The following is a 21,003-nucleotide window of genomic DNA, read 5'->3' as shown; positions in this document are numbered from 1 at the left end:
TGTACAGTGCCCGTGCCAGTGCAGGATGTGAGGAATTAAATACTTCTGATCCTGCCCTGGCCTTGAGCAGAACGTGAGTCACATTTGAGAAATGGGTACATCTGTTTAGGAAGGAGTGTTCTGTCCTGAGCGAATGGCATCAGTTGTGCCCGGGCAGATGGGCCCCATGGCTGCTCCGGGACAGAGACTCGTGCTGAAGGGTTGGCAGAGCTGCACACTGCTGTGCGTTCCTTACCTTCTACTTCTCTGGGGTTATCAGCTCTTGAAGCCACCTGATGCTGAACTGCATGCTGAGTGTGAAATAGGCAAATCCACAGCAGCAAGGCTCGGATGTGCAGTCCCCAGGAGGATGAGGAGGAGGCACAAAACCTGGCTGCCTGCCTCCCTCCTTCAGCTGGGAGGTAGGTGCAGCCTCACATGGCTGGAGGAGCTTCTCCACTGCCTGGGCACCTTGGGGCCCTGAGCCATGGGAACTGAGAACCCCAAAACTCAGCCAGCATGATGTCACTGCTTGCAATAGCTCCGTGGGAGCTGCCCTGGATGTTGGCATGCAGAGGAGCAGCATCGCTGTGTTACACGTGTGCTTGTTGCGCAGCAAAGCCAGGAGCTTTCCTCCTCCCCCTCCTCCCTGAGCGCATGCAGTGGCTTTTGGTAGCCAGGGGCAGGGGAATAGAGGCCTGGCACAGGCGTCCCGTGGGGGCGGCTCTCTTTGCTACACAGTTAACAGAATCTCCTACAAAACTGTGTTCAGCTGGGGGCACACACAGCAGCTCCCGAGGGTCACTGCTGCCGAGAGCCCAAGGGATGCAGTGCCATCAACGCTGAGCATGCAAAGGTGCTGCAGGGTCACAACCTTGGGTAAATGTGGCTCAGAGAGGCACAGAGGGACACCTTAACAGGTAGTGATGGACAGCAGTTGCGGGAGGAAAACTCTGCCTGTGTTGAGACTCTCGTGCTCCAGGCTGCCCTATCAGCAGAGCTCAGCCGTGTTCCCACCTCCGGGTGCTGTGCAGGACCTCTGAGCACACCATGCCCTCCTGCACCCACCGGGCTGACCCCAACGAGCCCCAGGGAAGGGGCCAAGAGCTGCAGTACAGGAAAAAGCTCCGGGCACATTTACAGCCAAATTTGGCTTAGTTTTTTTTTTTGTTGTTGAAAGTCCGAGTCGGACGGAAATATTTCCGTGATGTCTGCCGTCGGTTTCTAATTCCGAACAAAAGTTTCCTTTTACACAAACAAACTTCGCCGAGATCGGGCAGCCCGTGCCCAGCCGGGGCTCCGCACCTCGGGGGCCTCACCGGGGGCTGCCGGACCGCGGGGGGAAGCCGGGCCCGCTCCCCACCGCTCCCCACCCTCCGGGGGCGGCCGTACCGAGGCGGGGACGGGGCGGGACGGCGGGACCGGTCGGGGCCGTCCCGCCCGGAGCGGAGAACCAATGGCGGCGGTGGGCGCGGGCGGGGCGGCGCGGGGCCGGGCCGGGCGGGAGCGGGACTGCGCGGGGCTGCGGGAGCGGGGCCCGGCCCGGTGCTGAATCGGGAGCGGACGGGACCCGGAGCCTCGCGGGGGGCAGCGGGCGGGCAAGATGTCCCAGGAGAGCCTGCAGGGTATGGACGAGGGCGCGCTGAGAAAGCTGGTGAGTGCCCGCACCGCGGGACGGGGGGAGGGCGGGAGGAACGCTCGATGCGCCCGCAGGCGGCACCGCTCCCGCTGCGGCGTGGTGCCGGTGCCCTCGGGCCGGGCAGAGAGCGGGGCTGCTGCGGGGAGCTGTTGCGGGACCGCGGGGGGAGCTCCGGGCGCTGCCTCGGCGCTCTTCCGGCTGTGCCCCCTCGCCCGCTCTTCTCGGACTGACATCCGTCCGTCGGCTCCGTCCCCTCGGCCGGCTGTTCCTCGCTGCCGGCACGGCTCGCTGTGCGGTGCCGGGCGGGACGCGATGCCCGCCATCTGCCACGCGCGCCCCGGGTCTCCGCTTCCCGCTGGCCCGGCTCCAGCAGCCGAGCCCTCCCCGGCCACCTGCTTCCTGCGGGCATCCCGGCGCTCCCGGAGCAGCTTCCTGCCGGCCCCGCTCCGTGCCAACATCTTGGCTGCGTTGTTGCGACCGGCCCGGGATGGGTGCTCTCGTGGGCCGCGGGTCGCTCCTCGTGCGGGAGTGGGCTTCTACCCACCCGGGGATCCGCGCTGGGAAGCTGCTCTGGGATGTGAGCTGCCATCCGGCGTGCCGCCCGTTTCGGTGCCGCTCGGCCGCCTGCCCGCTTCCGTGCGCTGAGCCCCGCGCCGGCTCCACGGGCTGTTTGGGGAATGGAGAGCGGCAGGAAGCTGAGTCAACTCGGAAAGAACGTCCGCGGGGAACAGGAAAGGGTCGGGGTGCCGCTGGGACAGCGCGGAGGTCAGCACAGGGTCCGTGCAGCCCGCAGCTCCCAGCTGTCCTCAGTCCGCTGTGAGTGCAAGCTCACAACCCCATCTTCAGCCCTGGAGATGTGGGGATGGGTGCTCGGGGTTTCTCTTGGCTTTCTACTTTCCACCTGAGGCCTCAGGAAGCTGAGAATGAGGCAGTGCTTCTCCGTGGGGCTGTCCCCGTTTGACCACAGGGTGCTTCACACCTCCTCATCCTTTCCCACCGCAGCGGGCTGCATGCGGGTGCTGCTGGCTGCCTGTGCAGGTGTCCGGGGAGAGCCTGAACCCGTGGGGCTGCACAGCACTCCGGCACTGCACTGATGTGTGCTGCTTCTCTCCATCCTGCTGCAGCCCTGAGTCTCTGTAGATGATGTTCCCCTGTCCCCGAATGGCCTCACCCCACGGCTGCCCGCAGCTCTCCCTGTGCCCATGCAGCTGGAGGAAGCCTGCTCCGGGCTGACGTGAGCCGGGGAAGGAATTTTTTTTTGGTTAGGTTTTGGCTCCGCTTAGCTGGAAGAGGATTAGCCCATATAAGGGAAAACTGCCTGCCTCTGCCGCCGCTTCCTCCCTGCTCTTCTCTCTCCCCATCCCTCGGTTCCTTGTTCTCCTCCTCCTTTCTCCCAGTGGCTGAGCTCCCAGCAGCTCGCTGATGTCCCCGGGGTGCCACCGTGTGGGACCTGAGGGCAGCCCGGAGCGGGCGCTGGCTCCCCGCAGCGGTGAGGGGCAGGTGCTGCTGTGGGGCTCATCCTGGCCGGCAGCGATGAGGATGCTGCTCTGGCTCTTTTCCCCAGCGCCGAGTTTCCCTGCGGCCACGCTCCGGCTGCTCAGCGCCCCTCTGTGCGCCGCCTATCCCAGAGCTGGATGGAAAGCCTGGGCTAATTAGAGCTAATTATGGCCCTCTGCTGGTGGACGTGCCCTGAGCTGAGGCAAGGCTGAGTGCTGCCATGCTCGGGCATCACCAGGAAAGCAGCTCGTGGTGGTTTGCCAGCACCCTCCTCACAAAGCCACTTTGTGTGGGACGAGGCGGGCGTTTGCTCACAACCATTAATTTACTGCGGGCTGGGCAGGGCCCGTGGGGCCCTGGCATGTGCCGAGCTCAGGGCTTGTCACTGCAGGGCCCTGCGGCCCCTTCCAGCCCTGGCTCTCGCTGTGGTTTCCGGCACGTTGCCCTACGAGCCGTGCGTTTGCCGTGCGCTGGCTCCATGCTGACGTGGGCTTGGGACAGGGCTCCCGCTGCCCTACCGCCATCTCTCCTGCAGAGGAAAGGCTGAACCCTCCGGGACCCCGGGTAGGTTTGACCCCATCCAGCAGATGCCCATGGGAAGGGCAGACACTGGTTATTCTTCCCTCCCTCCACGCTGCTCCTTTTGCACCCTGGCCGTGAGGCTCAGAGCTCCCGTGTCGGGTGCCGGAGCTGCAGAGCACGCAGTCGGCAGTTTGTTTAGCAAATGGTCAGGGCCTCGGCCTCCCAGCGTGGGGTGGGGGAGTGGTTTTGTGCCCTAAAGGCCTTTACACAGCTGCAGAGCGCCTTGTTGCCTCCTTTCCATCCTCCCGGCCCATTGCAGAAGTCCCTCGGGAGGCTGTGGGTGTTCAGATGGCAGCTCTGCCCGGCACTGCCTGGGGCTCTGCTGCTGCCTCAGGACCTTCAGTGCACACAGGAGCCTGGATTGCTGCAAGATGGGGTGGCCCCGGGGTCTCTTGCTGTGGCCTTGGGCCTCTCCTGTGCGGTCTGCTAAGGCAGAGGCTTCTCCCACCCCAGGGATGCCATGCAGGGCTGTGAGGGTGGGCTGGGGCTGTTCACATGCCTGGCCTTATGGCTCAGTGGTGCTGAGCTCACCAGTGCTGTGCTCCAGGACCCTGCTGTGTGCTGAGCCAGCAGGGAAAGGGCTGTTCTGTTGCAAAGGCTGTGACTCCGGATGAGAGCTCACACCCTGCAGCACGTGGCACAGGGCTGCAGCCCCCTGCTCTGTCCCCAGGAGGCGGATGCTCGCACTGCTGCAGGATGCTGATATGGGATGCTGATATCACTGCACGACAGGGGGTGCTGGGAGGGACGTGGGAGGGAGCATGTTTGCTTTAAGCCGCAACCCCTGATGACAGTGATCCTCATTTCCAACACTGTGCTGCCCAGTAGGAGCTGACCCACATGGGAAGGTGTCCCTGGGGGTGGCAGTGTGAAAATTGCTGCTCCCAGATGGGTATTGGTGGCTTTGCAGGGATGGGCTGTGTCAGCAGATGCAGTGTGTGCCACGGGTCTGCAGCGGGATGCAGCCTCCCCCAGCTTGTTGCATGCCTGGGGATAAGAGCTGTGCTTCTGGCCCCGCTGTGACCTGGAGCTCAGTGACCAGTTGTTTGGCCTGGCGGTGTCCAGTGGGAACGTGAGGAAGAGGACTGCTGCCTTCGCCCTTCGGTGCGGCCGCTGCTGCTCCCAGCATGCCAGGCCCTGATGCTGACAGCAGCTGCTGCAGGTCACTGGGTTTATTTTTAACAAGCTCCATGGGAAATGGTTTTCCCGGTTCCCTCGCCGCAAGCCAGTGCTTGGGCAGGGCCTGGTGTCCCGCAGCAGAGCTGTACCTGCTTTGTGCAGGGGCTGCTCTGAGCGCAGGCTGCTGGCACAGCTCACGCTGCGGCTCTGCTCTGGAGGAGGGGAAGCCCCCCGTGGGCTGCTGCAATGCCGGGTGCTGTGCCCGCTCCCCGAGGCGATGTCCAGCCCTGGCCGACCTCACGTCCCATCCCACGCCGGGGTTGGGCCACCCCTCGTCCCCCGGAGCGGGGGGCAGACAGTGCCAGGCAGTGTGCGCCAGGCGCGTGGGCAGCGCGGGACAGACGGCCCCATTGTGCCCAGCGCCCAGCCCTGCCCTGTCCTCCCAGCTGGAGGCGACGCTGGACCTCGCCGAGCGGCGCCGCATCCGCTCAGCCATCCGGGAGCTGCAGCGGCAGGAGCTGGAGCGGGACGAGGAGGCGCTGGCCTCCAAACGCTTCCGCACCGAGCGTGGCAGCCACCGGCAGGACAACAAGGAGAACTGGCTGCGGTGAGTACCTGTGGCATGGCAGGAGCCCGGCACCGTTGGCCGTGTGGGACTCGGCTCCCGTGCGGCTCTCACCCCTGGCTTCGGCGCAGGTCCCAGCAGCTGGAGGAGGAGCAGCAGAAGGCCCTCGCTTCGCTGTCCCGGGAACTTGAGTCCATCACCGATGTGGAGGAGCTGACAAAGCTGGTGAGTGCCTGATGGTGGGGTGGCACGAGGGAGCTGAGTGCCACCGAGCCCTCGCTGTGCCTCACTGCTGGCTCTGCCCTCTGCAGCTGCGGGCAGCCAGCGAGTACGAGGAGCGCAAGCTGATCCGCGCCGCCATCCGCAAGCTGCGGGCTGAGGAGATTGAAGGTGAGGTCTCTGTGCCTGGGCTGCCCTGCAGATGCTGGGATGCGCCCAGCTCCTTCCTGAACTTTACCTTATTGCTTCTACCCAGCTGCAGCCCTGGCTGGGAACGTGCAGAGCAGCCGCAGGGATGGCGCTGAGCCCGCAGCCGTGCCCGCACGTGCAGAACGCAGCAGGAGAGATGATGCTGAAACGGCAGCCCTGGTCGGGAACGGGGAGAGCTCCCAGAGGGCAGGCTCTGAGCTGCCGGCCGTGGTGAGTGTGGAGAGCAGCGCTGAGCCCTTGGAGAGCAGCCGAAGGGGTGATGCTGAACAGCCGGTGCTGACCAGGACGGAGGAGAGCAGCCATGGGGGGGATGCAGACAGACTGACTGCTGAGGAGCCTGAACGCTCTGTGGTGAGTGCTGGTGGGGGTGCCACTGGGAATTGCTGAGTCCTTTGCTTGTGCCAGCCTCCTGGGGGCACAAATCCCTGTGCGTGTGTGACTTACCTGCCTTAGGGGACTGTGGTGGGTGACACTGGTGGTGGAGCAGAGGTCTGTTGGGACGTGGGGATGTGGCTGTGCTCAGGACACTGACATGGGCTGCATGAGGGCTCCCTGCTAGCCTTTGAAGGGATTGGTCCTGCTCCAGGACTAGGCTGGTGCCCGGCAACGATGGATGAGCTGGTGGAGCAGGGCCAGGGCTGAGAGTGGTGGGTGCAAGCCCAAGCTCCCTGCCTAGCAGCGATGGCCTTGCAGAACATGGCTGATTTGTGGTGGTTGAGTGTCCTCCCAAGGACACAGCACAGGGCTTCCACATGGGAGAGAAGGTGGGGAAGGGACAAGCAGTGGTTTGACCCCCAGGCTGCCTCTGTTCAGCCCAGCTTTTCCATCTGCCTCCCTCAGGGCCTGTGTAAGGCTGGTGGCAGGGGAAGGGAAGGTGACCCTGTGCCACTTCCTTCCCGGTCAGCATCTGCTGGCACTGCGGCACCCCGAGCATACAGCTGTCTGTGTTTTCTGATTAGACAGCCCATCTCACCTCACCTGGACAATTCATCCAAAAGCTAAAGCGTTTCCTTAAGCAGAGACCATTTTGGCACTGGTTTCCCCCATGCATCCCTTGGCTGTATTCCCCTCTCTGCCTCCCCCCATCCTGTAGTTACACTGGGATCTCAGCCCATGTTGCCCTGGGCTGGTGATTCCACTTGCCCATTTGTAGCACCATGCCAGGATACTTATCTCCTAGCAGCCTTCTGCAGTAACCCTGGTGTGTTTGATGAAGTCTCACTCCTTGCCCTGCAGCATGGGTATGACACAGGGGAAGGCTGCAATCTGCAGCATGTCCCTGGCCAGGTGGCAGGATGGGACAGCGCTGCTGGAAGTGGCATTCTGACCCACCTTGCATGAGGATGTGCCTGGATGCAGTGGGGTGGAGGCAGCAGTAGGGCTGTCTGGGCTCTCACCCCTGCTTTCTTCCAGGCCCATGAGCAGGAGGAGGAGCAGGAGTGCAGGCAAGCTGAACAGCAGGACCTGAATAGCCAGCAACTGAGAGAACCCCAGAAACCCCCTGCCCAGGGTAGGTCCATGTCTGCAACACATTCCAGGGGAAGAGCAGAGCTTGGGAGGGCAGGAGAAAGTGAAGTTTGAGAGAGAACAGGAAGATGGAGGGGCTGCAGTGGGTCTCCTGAAAAGCCCAAGCTGGAAGCCAAGTGCTGGGCTGGGGCCACAGGAGTGGAGATGCTGTACAGAGCCTCTGATCTGTCCTGCAGCCACAGCCTCAGGGACCCTGGTGCTCCTGGACCTGCACCCAGCCCTGGAGCCCACTGCAGCCCCACAGCCCGGAGAGCAAACCGCAGAGGTGGAGCTGCACACCAAGCGGGCATCTGAGTGTGAGCTGCAGTACCAGGAGGAGGGATCTGGCAGCCCCTGTCCTGTGCAGGAGCACAACGTGAAGCCAGCAGAGGCCCCGTGCAGCACAGGGCAGAGCCGCCAGGCGGAGCAGGACGGCCCAACACAGCCCTGCGCTGTCACTCAGAGTGGCCAGGTATGGGAACACTGCATTGATGGGTGCTGGAGCCACCCAGACCACAGCCCCAAATTCTCAGCGTGGGGCTGGAGGTGCCGTGCCTCACGTGGCACATGGCCTGTCACGGTGCTTGCCCCTCTGAGCTGCGTAGGTCAGGTTTTGCCAGCTCCCCAGCTCACCGTGCTGCCCCTTTCCCCCCTGCAGTTTGTCATCTGCGTGCGAGGCCAGGTGTCGGGGAAGGCTGCGATGCCACAGGAGAAGCCAGCGGGTAAGGGCTGCCCCAGGCACCCCCAGGCCATCCCTTGTGAGCCCAGGGGGATGCACTGCCCCGTGTGGGGCAGGACGGACCTCTGGGGATGGGGATGCAGCGCCTGATTGGGCTCATGGCCTGCTCAGGCCTGGGCCAGGCAGTGGGGTGGCAGGCACAGTGTTTACAAGTCCCCCAGCTACCGGCTGGGCTGCTGCAGGGCCATGAAAGGGAATCTGTGCATGCAGCAAACCTCGGCCTTTTGCATTCTTTGTCCCAATAAGGCTGGAGCTGAGCACCGGTCCAGCCCTGGCCCCCCCGGGGCTGTGCTTGCTGGCCTGGCCGGGGGCTGTGCGCTGCTCTGGGCCCTCCGTGCCTGGCCGGGTGCTCTTGGCAGCCCAGAGAGGTTGTGCTGGGCAATTGATGCCCTTATGCTGCGATTGGGAAAGCGTTTCCCTTCTGTGCCAGGAGGAAATAAGGCCAAATGGGAGCTCGCAGCTGTGGTCACCCTCAGGTCATGGCTCTGCAGGGAGCCTTCAGTGTGGCACAAGCTCAGGCCTGGTGGCTGGGGAAGGGCTGAGCCCTGCTGCCCTGGGGCAGAGCAGGGGCAGCGGAGCAGCTTGGCTCCCTCCTGCATGCCATGGAGCCTGGCCCTGCTCTGCTGGGGTCCCATGGGAACCGGGATAATCGCACAGCCCGTCTTCCTCCATCACCCTCCTGTGCTCTGTGAGTTGCACTGAGCTCCAGGGACGTGGGTGACACTGGGGAGAGCTGACCTCCCTGCTTCGTTCAGTGCTCACTCTCTGCTCCCTCCATCTCATTCCTTGCACACGGACATGGCCTGTCCCTTCCCGGCTGATAGCACCCACCCAGAGCACGGCGCGGACGCCATCTCGCCTCAACGCTCAGCGCTGGGAGCAAACGCCGTCGTCGCCGTGCCCACAGGGCCACGCAGGTGAGGGCACATGGTGACTGCTGTGCTCCATTTGGGGCTCCCACCCGTGTGTGCGTGGACAGGCAGAAGCTCAGAGAGCTGCCGGGCACCCGGGGGGCAGCATCCCTGTGGGCGGCATGCGTGGGGACGGCATGCACTGCAGGGATAGCATGCACTGCGGGGAGGCTGGGGGGCAGCGCGCATCGCGGGGCGCCCGGGCTGCATGCACGGCGTGCACTCGGCGTGGCACCCATCTGACCCGGCTGCTCCGTCCCCCGCAGAGCCGAGCCCCGTGCAGCGCTCCTCCTCGGTGCGGGAACGCGCGCAGCGCTTCACCCCTTCGGGCGCGACCTCGGTGGGCACCGCGGGGCGGCAGCGGGCGGCGGCGGGCGGCCCCGAGGGGGCGGGCGGCGCTGCGGGGCGGGCCGGACCCGGCCAATGGCAGCGGGGGCCTCGCACGGCCCCGCCGGGCCCCGATCAAAACGCGAGGGGAGCCGGTGGCGGAGGAGCAGAGCAGCGCCCGCCGCCCGCCGGCCCCCGCCCCGCCGGTACCGGCCCCACCGCCGCCCACGACGGCATGAAGACGTACTTCACCATCGAGATCAAGGATGGGCGCGTGCAGCCCCACACGCAGTCCGTCACGCCCCGCATCGTGGCCGCCCCCGGCAGCCAGCGGGCAGGTGGGCACCGGGCGGGCGGCACGGGGACAGTGGGGACGGTGGGCACCCAGGGGACGGCAGGGAGGGTTGGCGCCCGGCGGGGCGTTGGACGGCTGGATGTATGGTGGGTGCTGCAGGACAGGCAGGTGGGGGAGCAGTGGTGGGATGTGGGATGCTGGGGGCCCAGCGTGGGCTCTGCAAAAGGGCGGGAGCGTGGCAGCCCTCGCCCTTTGGCTCCAAAGCTTGCCCCTATCCAGGTGCTCCCTCCTACCCTACAGTCCTTCCTCCAATCCCACAGCCTTGTCCCCTCCTGGCCCCACAGCCCAGCCCCAGAGCACAGCACAGCCCCGTGCTCTTGCCCTATCCCCACAGACCCGCCTCTGTGCTGGCATGGGCATCGTGCAAAGTGCCATCCCCGCTGCTGCCCCTGTGTGCCACGCAGCCCTGCCTGCCCGTATCAGGACAGGATGCCTCTGTGCGCTCTCCGGGGCTGTCCCTCACACCGGGAGGTCTTGGCTCCCCCTGGAGAGCTGCGGGAAGTGTCCATCTTAGGGGTGAAGGCATGCTGGGGGGGCCTGGCTCCCCCTTGACGCAGCAGCTCCCACATGCTTTAGACGTCCCCGCAGCCCTCTTCTGCGCACCAGAGCTCAGAGCTCTGCTGCAGGAGCAGGATGCGCCGGAGCCGGTGCCTCTCCCCATCTGCGGGCACAGGGCTGAGCCTGTCGGGCTGGAGCGCTCCCCGAGTGCCCGCGGCTTCCTTTGCAGAGCTCACCCTGGGGCTGAGGAGCACTCCCATCCGCATCACCGCCATCCCCAGCAGCACCGGCGGCATCTGCAGCATCACCACCACCAGCAATGTCGTCAAAGTGAGTGTGCTCAGGGCCCTGGGTGTGGGGTGGGAGCAGCCCCGTGCATCGAGGCAGGTGCTCGGTGCAGGCAGCTCGGCTGGGGGGCTCTGTTGTGTGGATAGAGGAGCCCCCAGGGCCTGTGTGTAAACCCACATCCTTGTCCAGGTGAGCCCCCCCTGTGCCACAGTGTGTAGAGATGTTTAGAGAAGGGGTGGGTAAGGGGCAAGTTTTGTGGGTCTCCCCCTTTGCTCTCAGATACCTCGTAGGGTTGTGGCAGCTCAGGGAAACCCACTGCTATCCAGCCCTGTGTTTTCCATTCTGGGAATGAAGCTTGGCCATGGGGTTCGGGAGCATCTTTGGGGCCCTGCTTCAGGGGCTCTGCCCTGCAGTCTGTCCTGGATCCTGCCTCTTCCTCCTCCTGTGCTCTCCAGCTGTGCCTGCCTGGTGCAGGGGGATTCTTGGGGATAACTGGAAAAAAAAAAGCTCTGGCTCCGATCTGGGTGGAGATGAGGACACAGCCCTGGGTGCTGCGGTAGCAAGGCTGGAGGTGCCTAGAAGGCAGCACAGTGCTTACAGCTCTTCAAGAGCTTTTATCTGCTGTTGGCCATCTAGGGCAATGCAAAGCGTGCGCGTGTGCAGTTGTGTTGGCAGGAGCTGGGATGTCCAGAACTGTGCTGCCTTGCTCACGGGGCCAAGTGCCTGCCTGCTTCTCCGGGAATGGCCAAGGTGGTGGTCAGGGTGCTTCTCGCTTGCTGTGGGCCCAGCTTGATGCTGACCTCAACCAGCATGCAGCCTGGTGGGGCTGCAGCAGGTGCTGCCCATGCCAAAGGTGCAGCTCTCTGCCCACGGAGGGTGACAGCCCCGCACTAATGCGCTCATGCAGGCTTGGCCCTGCGGCCCGTCAGCTCTCATTAAGGTATTAGCAGTGTTGTGGCACTGGGTGGGTGCTTGGGGACCAGGGCTGGACACGACCTCCAGGTGTGCTGCGAGCAGGCAGGGAGGAGGAGGAAGAGGAGGAGGAAGGGGCTGTGGTGCCCTCAGTCCTGCCAGGTAGGGGTTGGTCTGACCCATGGTGTGTGTGGGGCCGGGAGCTGCTGCCTTTTGCTGGGAGTGCTGCGTGCGCCTTGGGAGCTGGCAGATGCGGAGCTCATGGGGCTCCGTGCAGCAAGGGGAAGTGAGACCCGTGGTCACAGCCGGTGGCACTGCCCTGCAGCGGTGCTTTGAGCTGGGTGGGTGCCACGGGGCAGGATGGCTGCGAGAAGTTGTGCAGGAGGGGCTGTCTGCACGCAGCAGAGCAGTGCTGCTGGGGTGGATCCTGCAGGGTCTCTGCTACTGCCTGCTTGCCTCTCAGAGCCCCACTGCTGCATGGCCACGGTGGCAGCAGCTGCCAGGCCGGAGGCAGAGGCAGGAGCCCATTCCCTGCAGCAGCCCCCCTTTGCTGGGCCACCCGGTCCCGTGGGGCCTGGAAACACTTCCAAGTGTCAGCGCCTGCCTCGGCGCCCCTGCACGGGACCCCCGGCAGCGCTGCGACAAGAATAGCCGGGCCGGCCTCCGGCCGGGGGTGGTGCCCCTGCAGCCCCTATAAAGGGCAGGGGACAGCTGAGAGGGGCCCGCTGCGACACCCGCAGCCCTGGAGCCCGCCGGCAGCATGCCGGGGAACAGCCTGGAGGACCTGGCTCAGGCCGGGGCGGCCGAGCTGGAGGAGCTGCGGCGGGAGCTGCAAGCCTTCGGGCGGGCAGTGGAGGGGCAGCTGGAGCAGGCCGTGCGGCAGGTGCAGCCCCTGGCCCGCGCACTGCGGGATCTGGAGGAGGAGCACCTGGTGCTGCGGGCCGAGCAGGCGCGCCTGGGCCGCCGGCTGGACCTGCTGGCCCTATGGCTGGCACCGCCGGAGCCTGCGGAGAAGGACCTCAGCACCCTGTTTCTGGAAGCACAGGATCCTTGCGCTCATTTTGAGGGCACCGAGGAGTCCGGCAGCCCGGTGGCCCATCCGCCCACTTTCTCCAGCACGCGCCAACAGTCGACCCTGCACCTCTCCCGGAGCGACAGTTTTGTGAGTGCGGGCCGAGCCGAGCCCGGCTGGGCTGCTCCGTCCTGGGCAGCACCCGCAGGGGGGGCACGGTGCCGGGGCCGAGGAGAAACCCTCGGCTGGGGGTGGGATGGGCGTGCGGTGTGGCTGGATCAGCTGCAATCACAGCCTGCTGCTGTGGGAGGCCGGTGCCGGGCAGGGCTGCGAGCCAGTGGCGCCTGCCTGCTTCGCATTGCTGGCGTGCCGGCCGCGGGGCAGCTGTCCCGACCCTTGCGTGGGCTCGCCTCGCGGTCGTCACCTCGCCCTGCGGTGGCCCTGGGCTCTGTGCTGCTCCTCCTGCCCAGAGCTTTGCTGCATTGCTGGCCCTGGGCTGAGCCACCGGGGAGCCGGCCGGTGCCAGTAATGCGTGCCCTCACGCCTGGCAGCGGTGTGAGATGGGGCCAGGTGTGCAGCGGGGCTGCCTTGGCCCGACACCTCCCACCCGCTGCCTCCAGGCCCTATTCTGGGCCTGGAGAGCTGCCCACGGCGCATTGCTTGGGGGTCGTGCTGAAAGGGACTTGGTGTCCTGGCCGTGCTCCCGCGGGGGCTGAGCTGGCCTAGTTCCTGAGCGGAGATGACGAGGAGGCTCTTGATCTCCTGTGCAAGCTCTTCTTTCTGCTAAGTCCTTTAATTCCCTGGAAATCCCTTGTGCTGCTAATGGTGTGCACTGGCTTTGCCAGCACCTCGCCGGCTTTAGGGCACCAGGCATGGTGCCCCCCCTGCCTCACCGGAGGCCCTAGTAGAGGCAATAGGTGGTGGGTGTCTGCAGGCTGCAATTTGGAGACATTTTGGCAGCAGGTACAAGAGCACCTGGGGCCTCCTGGGGCAGGGTGGGCTGTGGTGTGCTGAGTGTTGGGGATGTGGCATTCTGCCTGCGTTGGTCACTGCTGACATCCACGGCGAACCACCAGCCGTGAGCTCCTACACCACACAGTGCATCCCCACAGTCCCTGCTGCCTGTGGCACTGGGTGAGCATCGGGTTCATTAGGGGGCGGTCGGGCTGGTGAGGCTCAGGCGTGCGGTGCTCTCCTTGCAGCCGATGGAACCGGAGCTGGTGGTGGAGCAGCCCCAGGCACCGAGGCTGCAGCCAGAGCTGCCCAATGGCATGGAGAAGGTCCAAGTGAGGGAAGTGGAGAAAAAGAGCAAGCTGAATATCGAGGAGCTGAACAGGATCGAGGATGAGAGTGTTCTGGATAAGATGGTACGTCCTTCACTGTGATGGTGCGGGCTTCTGAGAGCAAGATGCAGGCTGCAGATAAAGGGGCTTGGAATTGGGTGGGAGAAAAGAGCAGAGGGGCTGTGCTGACCTCCCCTTCCTCCTGCAGCTGGATCAGACCACAGACTTTGAGGAGCGACGGCTGATCCGTAATGCCATGCGGGAGCTGCGCCAGCGCAAGCGAGGTAGTTGGCAGCTGCTGGGAGGGGGCAGTGCTGATTCCCCATGTGGGGTCACGGACCTTGCATCTCGCTGCTGACACCATCTCCTGTGTGCATTTGCAGACCAGCGGGAGAAGGAACGGGACCAGCGGCTGCAGGAGATGAAGAGCCAGGCTACAGTGAGCAGGGCTGGCCACAACACTGAGACCACCACCACGCAGAGCACCCAGTCAGCCGATGGCTCAGCCCGCAGCACTGTCACCAAAACCGAGCGCCTCATCCAGTCCAGTAAGAGCAGGGCTCTGCAAGCACGCTTGCTGCCGAGGATCACCACGAGTTCTCTGTCTGCCATTCTCTGTGATTGCCCTGGCTGGGACCACTGGCATTTCCAGCATTAAGCCCAGCCTGTGGCATGCACCAGGCTTTGCAGAGCCCAGGGCAAGGGACAGCAGAGAGCTGAGCATCTTCTGTTGCTCTCCCTGTGCAGGGAGGTGACAGCATAGTACACAGGGTCAGCTGCACCCTGCAGAGAGCAAGACCCTGTTTTAGGGCCGGGTTTCACTGTCTTTCCTTGGTCAGCCTCCTGCTTTAGCCTTTCTGGGGCCTGAGCCCTGAGGGGATCTGCTCTAGTGCCTTCCCACCTGACCCGTGTTCCCCATTGGGATGGCACAGGGCTTGTGGGCCCTCTCCTGTCACCCACACTTCTGCCACCTGACTCAAGCTGACAGTAGCTGTCTGTGGCTGCTCCAGCCTTCCTGCCTCACTGCTCCATCACTTTGACCTCTCCGTTCCACCTGGTTGCTGCCTCAGGGCACGCAGCTTCTGTCTCACCCCCATGCTGGATGTCTCCCTGCCATGCTGTGTAGACACAAGGGTAGTTCACAGCGCATGGTCTCTAACCCAGCTGACCCCCTTTACTTTCTCCCCTGCAGATGATGGCAGCAAGACTTCCCGCACAACAACCATGGAGTCGAGTTATGTGAAGAGATCAGACAGTAAGAGCTTTAGCTGCCTTTTATCAATGGCATCCCTAGTGCTGCAGAGCACATAGCAGAGCTTCTCCAGCCTGCCCCAAATCCCCCAGCCTGCCCAGCTCCTCTGCTGCTCCGTGACTCCTGCCTGAGGTCTTTCTTCTACTCTGCAGATGGCAGCAGCAGCACATTTGTTCAAACCAAATCATCCTACAGCTCATCTTCCAAGAAGACAGGCAGGTGAGTGGTGATGCCAGCAGCCGGGAATCTTGAGCTGTGCTGGTTCTGTCCTAGGAGCGTGGAGTTCTTTGAGCTGCAGGGATGATGAGGAGCTGAGAATGACAGCGTTCCTTTCTGCACTGAGGCTTTGCCTGTGTCTCTTGCAGCATCTTTGACCGGGAGGATGAGAGTGCCTCAAGGCAGAGCAGCCTGGCTGCGCTGGAACGGCGCCAGGCTGAGAAAAAGAAGGAGCTGATGAAAGCTCAAAGCCTGCCCAAGACATCAACCTCACAGGCTCGCAAGGCCATGATTGAGAAGCTGCAGAAGGAGGGCGGGAGGTGAGGACATGCCAGGCAAGGGGCAGTTGGGGCAGCAAGCATCACATGCGTTACCCTCTATGTTTTCCCCCTCAGCTCTCCAAACCCTGCGGCACCGCGTGCAGCTGTGCAGCGCTCCTCCAGCTGTGGTGTCCCCAACGCCAACAGCATCAAGCAGATGTTGCTGGACTGGTGCAGGGCTAAGACCCGGGGCTACGAGGTCGGTGCTGCCTCCTCTCCCAATCTTGGGCCAGGCTGGGCCAGTCACTGTGCACCTTAGTAACTCTCCTTTCCTGCAGCACGTGGACATCCAGAACTTCTCGTCCAGCTGGAGCGATGGCATGGCCTTCTGTGCTTTGGTCCACAACTTCTTTCCAGATGCTTTTGACTACAGCCAGCTCACACCCCAGAACCGCCGTCACAACTTCGAGGTGGCATTCTCCTCTGCAGAGTACGTAACTCCAGTGCTACCACAAGGGCTGTGGGCACGTCCCATGCTCAGGACAGCTCTTTCTCCTGTGCTGCCTGGGCACAGGGACACAGGGCACAGGGACACAGGCAGGGCTCTGGAGGAGCTGGCCATGCTAGAGGCTCGGTGCCCGTTCGCATCGCTCCTTTCTGTCACACAGTGAGGTTGGGGAAAAGCTGACTTGGCTGTACAGAGCCGCAGTGGGCCGGTACAGCCCAGTCTGTTCTGAGGTGGTGGGGATGGGACTGGGTCTCCTGGGCATGGAACATGAAAGCCAAAGGCAGGGCAGGCTCTGTGGGGCAGGGCACCAGCCATGCACAGTGCAGTACCTGGGGAGCTGGGAGTGGGGTTTGTACGTGCAGGTGCCTCCTTCACGGTTGTAGGGGCTCAAACACCGTTGCAGCTTCTCAAGTCTCTTCCCTCCCCTTTTGCTTCTGGTTTTCCTGGGTGCTGAGAGATGGGAGCGCATCCAGCTGGAGGGCTGGAAGCCAGGCCCTCTCTCCTTCCTTCTGTCTCTCCTCCCATCCACTCCTACTCTCCTCCAGCACCCTGCTGGCCTCGCCTTGGGCAGGGCCAGGTGGGTTTCGGAGGGGCCCCATCCCCACCTGCCTGTCAGGTGGCAGCCGGCTGGTGCTCAGTGTGGTGGCACTGGCTGGGAGCTCCCAGCAGCTCCCGCAGTGCTGTTCAGTGGAGCAATCGGGAATAGGGGGCCGTGTGCCTGGGTCTTGGCGCTCCTATTAATAGACTTTTTGCTTTAATTGGGACCGGTGCGTGGACTGAGAGAGCCATCGATCTCTCCGGCCTGGAAGCCAGGTGGCCTCTTGTCCTTCCTCCTCCTCCAGCTCTTGTGAGCGTCTTCTCCTGAGCTTCCTGCACCAGGGCTGTGCCATGCGGTTCCAAGCAGAGCTGGGCAGGATGCTGGGCTTGCCCAGCCCTCCTGGCTGCTCTATATACAAGCTATATAGAGCGCCGCTCCGCTCTGGAACTCGCTCCCCGAGCACCGGGCGCGCCAGAACACATCACTCCCTCTTCTGTCTCGTTCTGTCATTCCCTCTTGACCTCACGCCTGTCCACACTGCTCACCTACCCTCCCATCCCCTGCTTGTGAGCCCTGGCCCCCCCGAGTCACACTGAATGGCCTTGGAGCGCGGCGGCGCCTGGAGCCGTCCTGCCCTGCATCGCGCACCCCCAGAGCATGTGAGAGCAGAGCAGCATCTGCCCGGGGAATGGGAACTGCATTGATCCGTGTCTCTTGTTTTCTCTCTTTCTCCCCTCCCCGACTGGGCTGCGGTCACTGGCTTGCCCCTCTCTCTCCCTGCCCTCAGGAAGCACGCAGACTGTCCGCAGTTGCTGGACGTGGAGGACATGGTCCGGATGCGCGAGCCAGATTGGAAGTGTGTGTACACATACATTCAGGAATTCTATCGCTGCCTGGTCCAGAAGGGGCTGGTAAAAACCAAAAAGTCGTAGCCCATTTTCACCCCCGGGAGCGATGGTGAGAATCTTCCTGTCGATCTACTGCCGCACACCCCCCGCCTGCGTCCCACCGCTTGGCAGGAGGGCCGGGGAGCGGCCGCTGCGGCTGGGGCAGAGAACGGGGCATACTGGTGGGAGAGGGCCGAGTCCCGTTCTGGGAGCAGGGTGGAGGCGACTGGCTGCCTCTCTCCTTTCAGAACAGCGCTCGTGGGGCGAGGGCTGAGGAGGTGGTCATGGAGGGGACCCGGGGCCCACGGCTCTCCAGCCTGATGCCAGCAGGAATGGGGCTGCCGTGGCTTTTCCCTGCCTTCCTCCCGCTCACCCATCCCAGCCCAGGGGGCTGAGCAGCTGGATTCCAAGGAACACCGCTTTGGTCACCGGAGTGCTCCAGCCTCACTGCCCGCACTCGCTGCCTCCTTTTTCTGTGCTGGAGGCTGCCTGTCCCAGGCACGCAGAGGCTGCTGGCTGCAGTGGAGGGCCGAGGGGCCGGTGCCGCGCTGCAGGATCAGGCGTGGCTCAGGGTGCTCCCCTCCCATCGAGGTGCTGCCTGCTCATATATGGGCAGGAGAGGGGAGCCTGGAAAGTGTGACTCAAGGCTGCAGTCCTGCCTCTTCTTGCACTGTTTGTGCCTGTCTTTCAGGGGCATCCTAGCTGGCACTGGAGCCTCCTCTCCCCCAGCTCTGCACTGCACTAGCACACCGAGGCCCAAACAATGCCTTTATAAGGGCAGAGCCTGTCTCCCTCTGCTGCCTTAGCTTTTCCATCCCCCTGGCTGGTGGTAGCGGGGGACCTGCTGTGCTCAGGCGGGTGCTTTCCCAAGGCCCTGAGCATGCCCTCCTGGGCTGCTGCATCATACAGTGAGGCTGCTGCAGCCAGGCCCTAGGCTCAGAGCCCATTGCTTCTATGGCTGTCTGAGTTCCAGCCCTGCAGCATTAACCAGGAGAGCGGGGCATAAAGAGCAAGGCCCCAGGCAGAGCTCCCAGGCTGGCTACAGCCTTCCAGCATGGCTGCAGCACTTGTAAGGAGTCCTGGGGCCAGGCAGCTTTCTTTGATCTGGGTGCTCCTTGCACCCACGCCTTCCTGCCCAAGGACTGGCACCAACTGTGTGTCTGTGCCAGTGCCAGCCCGGAGCTCCTTGCTACAAGGGCTGTGCAGGGGCACCAGAGCACATGATGGGGCTACCAGGGTCTGCAGCTTGGCATGAGGGGAGAGGGCTAAGGATGGGGCATTTTGTGGAAGGTGTCTGATGCTCCCAGTACGGTCAGAGCTGTCCCAGTGAGCCCCTGCCTGGCTCAGCCTGCGTGACAGTGGAACCTGGAGCCAGGCTTTATGGGTTCTGCAGGACCCTAACAGGGATGGCTCCATCCCCAGCCCCTGCATGAGCCTCAAGCCCAGGCTCAGCTTCAGGCTGCTCAGCCCCAGCCCTGATCTTGGTGCTGGTGCCAGCACAGCCTGTTCTCTGTCAGCCAACACTGGCAATGGCTGCTCCAACTCTGGGCACTGTCCTCTCATAGGTGACAGCAGCGCTGGGCTGCTCCCAGACAACCCTGCCAGCCCCAAGACCTGAAGAGCCGTGTGAGGGAGGGAGCTGCCCCTTCCCTTCTATCTGCACCCTGCCTGGCTGCAGCAGCAACAGCCCCTGCTGTGCCAGCGGCCCCAAAGACCAAGGAGCCACCTGGGGCCTGATGGAGCCACGTCTTGGGGTGCAGGCTGGCAGCAGTGGGGCAGGGGTGGTGCTTATAGCCAAGGGTCAGAGTGAGCAGCAGTGTCATCCCAAGGCCAGCTTTAATGGTGGAGAGGGCCCTGAGGTGGAGAGCAGCTGGGGAAGGGTCTGGCACAGGACTTAGTGCCCAGCCCGGGCATCAGGGCAGCGTAGTGACTCCTGGTTGAGGTAGCCATAGGCCATTGCTGAGCCCCTGGAAATTGTGTGGCTCTGGCAGAGTCGTGCCCACAGTCAGGCCCAATGCAGCCTCCCCGGGCTGTGATCCAGCAGCTGGGTGGGAGGCTGGGAAGCATGGCCAGGGGTTGGGGAGCGCAGGGCAGCGTGGGGTGAGGCTGCTCTGGTGGCTCCGCCGCAGTGCAGTGACCTCAGCCTGCACTCATGGTGGGGGGAGCAGGTCCAGGAGGGCTACGAGTCCCAATAGCGGGGCAGGGCATGGGTGGCAGGGGGCTGTGGAGGCAGTGGGGCGAGCAGTGCCGGCAGGCTGCCTGGCCTCGCAGGCCACACTGGGCTGGGGACACTGAGGGCACAGTGAGGCCGGGGGCAGCCTGGCGCTGGCGGCCCCATCGTGGCCTCCTGCAGGTGTGCTGAGGCCCCATGTCTTTGCAGGATGCTGGCGGACTGCGTGCCCCTGGTGGAGGTGGAAGACATGATGATCATGGGGAAGAAGCCGGACGCCAAGTGCGTCTTCACCTACGTGCAGTCCCTCTACAACCACCTGCGTCGCCACGAGATGCGCATGCGGCAGAAAGAGTGCTAGAGCCTGCCCCGGCCTGCGGCTGCCCGACACCTCACTGCCCCCTCCCTGCAGGGACGCTGGTGTGCGGAGGAGCTGCCGCCCCATGGAGAGGCTGGCAGCGGGGGTGGAGAGGCTGTGGGGCTGGCGCTGGACAAAGTTTGGGGCTCCTGGGTCACCCGTTGCTTCAGCCTTGCTGGAGCTCCTCGGTCAGCTTCTGCCCCGGCTGGCTGCCAGCTGAACGTACGGGCAGGGCAGAACGGTGCCAGGCGGGTGGTGCCTAGGATGCCACTCTCCCTGCAGCCAGCTTGGCTCTCCTCCCCTCTGCCATACTCTAGTGTGTTAAGTTATTCATTCTCAAGGAGTTCTTTTTACGTGGGCAGGGTCCCTGCTTCCCCCGCGAGGCTGGGGCAGCACAGTACCCTCGGGCCCTGAGCCAGCGCAGGTCTGTGTCTGTGTGGCTCAGCCCATGGACCCTGCAAGCCAGGGCCCAGGTGGGCGCTGCTGGTTTTGGTGCAGCCGGGAGGCAGAGCGCCCTGCTCCCCAGGCGGCCTGAGAACAGTTCTGGGCCACCTGCAAGGAAGCCTCTCTGCCCACCACAGTCCCTGCTTGGTGCCACCTCCCTGGGGACGGCCCTGTGCCAACACCCTGCTTCCCACCGCACACACGTGCCCAGGGCGCTTCCACGGCGGGGACCTGCAGCACCGCCGTGCTGGGGAGCTGGAGGGGAGCGGGGAGGGCCCCAGGGAGCGCGGGGCCAGGGCCAGGACCAGACAGCCCCCGCGCTCCTCCCCAGCTCTGGGCACCTCGTGCTCAGTGCCACTCGCCCCTTCATCACAGTCTACACCTGCGTTGACACGTGTACCAACACCAGCCAGACAATAAAAGTTTATTCTATAGGGTGATTCTTCTGCCTCGGGTCCTTCTCCCCAACCCCTTCCAGCAACCACTCCATTGCATGCAGGGCCACTTCCCCTCTCCCTGGGAGGATTTGCAGCCTCAGCTGCACCAAGACCCCTCAGCTCTGGACCAGAGGGCCCAGAGCTGGGTTAGCACCCTCACCCCTTGCTCCCAAAGCGTGCCCAAAGCTTTGGCGCCTGATCTACATGGCCATGAGGACAGCACAGGAACGACATAGCAACCCTGCAACCCCCTCCTGCCTCTGTCCTGCAAGCATAGATGTGCACCCAACTG

The 21,003-nt window shown here is 63.9% G+C and overlaps 1 protein-coding gene across 5 annotated transcripts; it reads left to right on the top strand.

The window, feature by feature from the left end:
- Positions 1–1,495: 1,495 nt before the first annotated feature.
- Positions 1,496–20,714, top strand: SMTN (smoothelin). Of its 5 annotated transcripts, none has more exons than XM_052689399.1 (21): positions 1,496–1,633; positions 5,263–5,423; positions 5,513–5,606; positions 5,693–5,771; positions 5,857–6,161; positions 7,224–7,320; positions 7,514–7,788; positions 7,975–8,038; positions 8,880–8,972; positions 9,233–9,631; positions 10,376–10,476; positions 12,392–12,508; positions 13,561–13,725; positions 13,850–13,925; positions 14,025–14,189; positions 14,834–14,896; positions 15,046–15,112; positions 15,259–15,429; positions 15,505–15,628; positions 15,708–15,859; positions 19,683–20,714. In XM_052689399.1, the coding sequence occupies exons 1-21, from the start codon at positions 1,583–1,585 to the stop codon at positions 19,831–19,833; spliced, it is 2,970 nt and encodes a 989-aa protein (XP_052545359.1). In that variant the 5' UTR covers positions 1,496–1,582; the 3' UTR covers positions 19,834–20,714. The 5 variants fall into 5 exon arrangements, with proteins under 5 accessions (XP_052545359.1, XP_052545360.1, XP_052545363.1 ...); XM_052689400.1 differs by lacking the exon at positions 19,683–20,714 and adding an exon at positions 17,203–17,349; XM_052689403.1 differs by lacking the exon at positions 9,233–9,631 and having other exon boundaries at positions 1,497–1,633.
- The last annotated feature ends 289 nt before the right edge of the window (positions 20,715–21,003 follow it).

Source organism: Tympanuchus pallidicinctus, unplaced genomic scaffold (assembly GCF_026119805.1).
Source record: "Tympanuchus pallidicinctus isolate F22 unplaced genomic scaffold, pur_lepc_1.0 scaffold25, whole genome shotgun sequence".
Classification (NCBI taxonomy): Eukaryota; Metazoa; Chordata; class Aves; order Galliformes; family Phasianidae; genus Tympanuchus; species Tympanuchus pallidicinctus.
Note: the sequence above shows the minus strand (reverse complement) of the source record. Positions and strands in the feature narration are given on the sequence as shown.

Excerpts from the sequence above, each read along its gene's own strand:
- SMTN (XM_052689399.1), top strand. The coding sequence starts at position 1,583 with ATGTCCCAGGAGAGCCTGCAGGGTATGGACGAGGGCGCGCTGAGAAAG. Across the intron at positions 8,973-9,232 it reads GTGCCCACAGGGCCACGCAG|AGCCGAGCCCCGTGCAGCGC; the intron begins GTGAGGGCACAT and ends CGTCCCCCGCAG. Across the intron at positions 15,430-15,504 it reads CTGCAGAAGGAGGGCGGGAG|CTCTCCAAACCCTGCGGCAC; the intron begins GTGAGGACATGC and ends TTTCCCCCTCAG.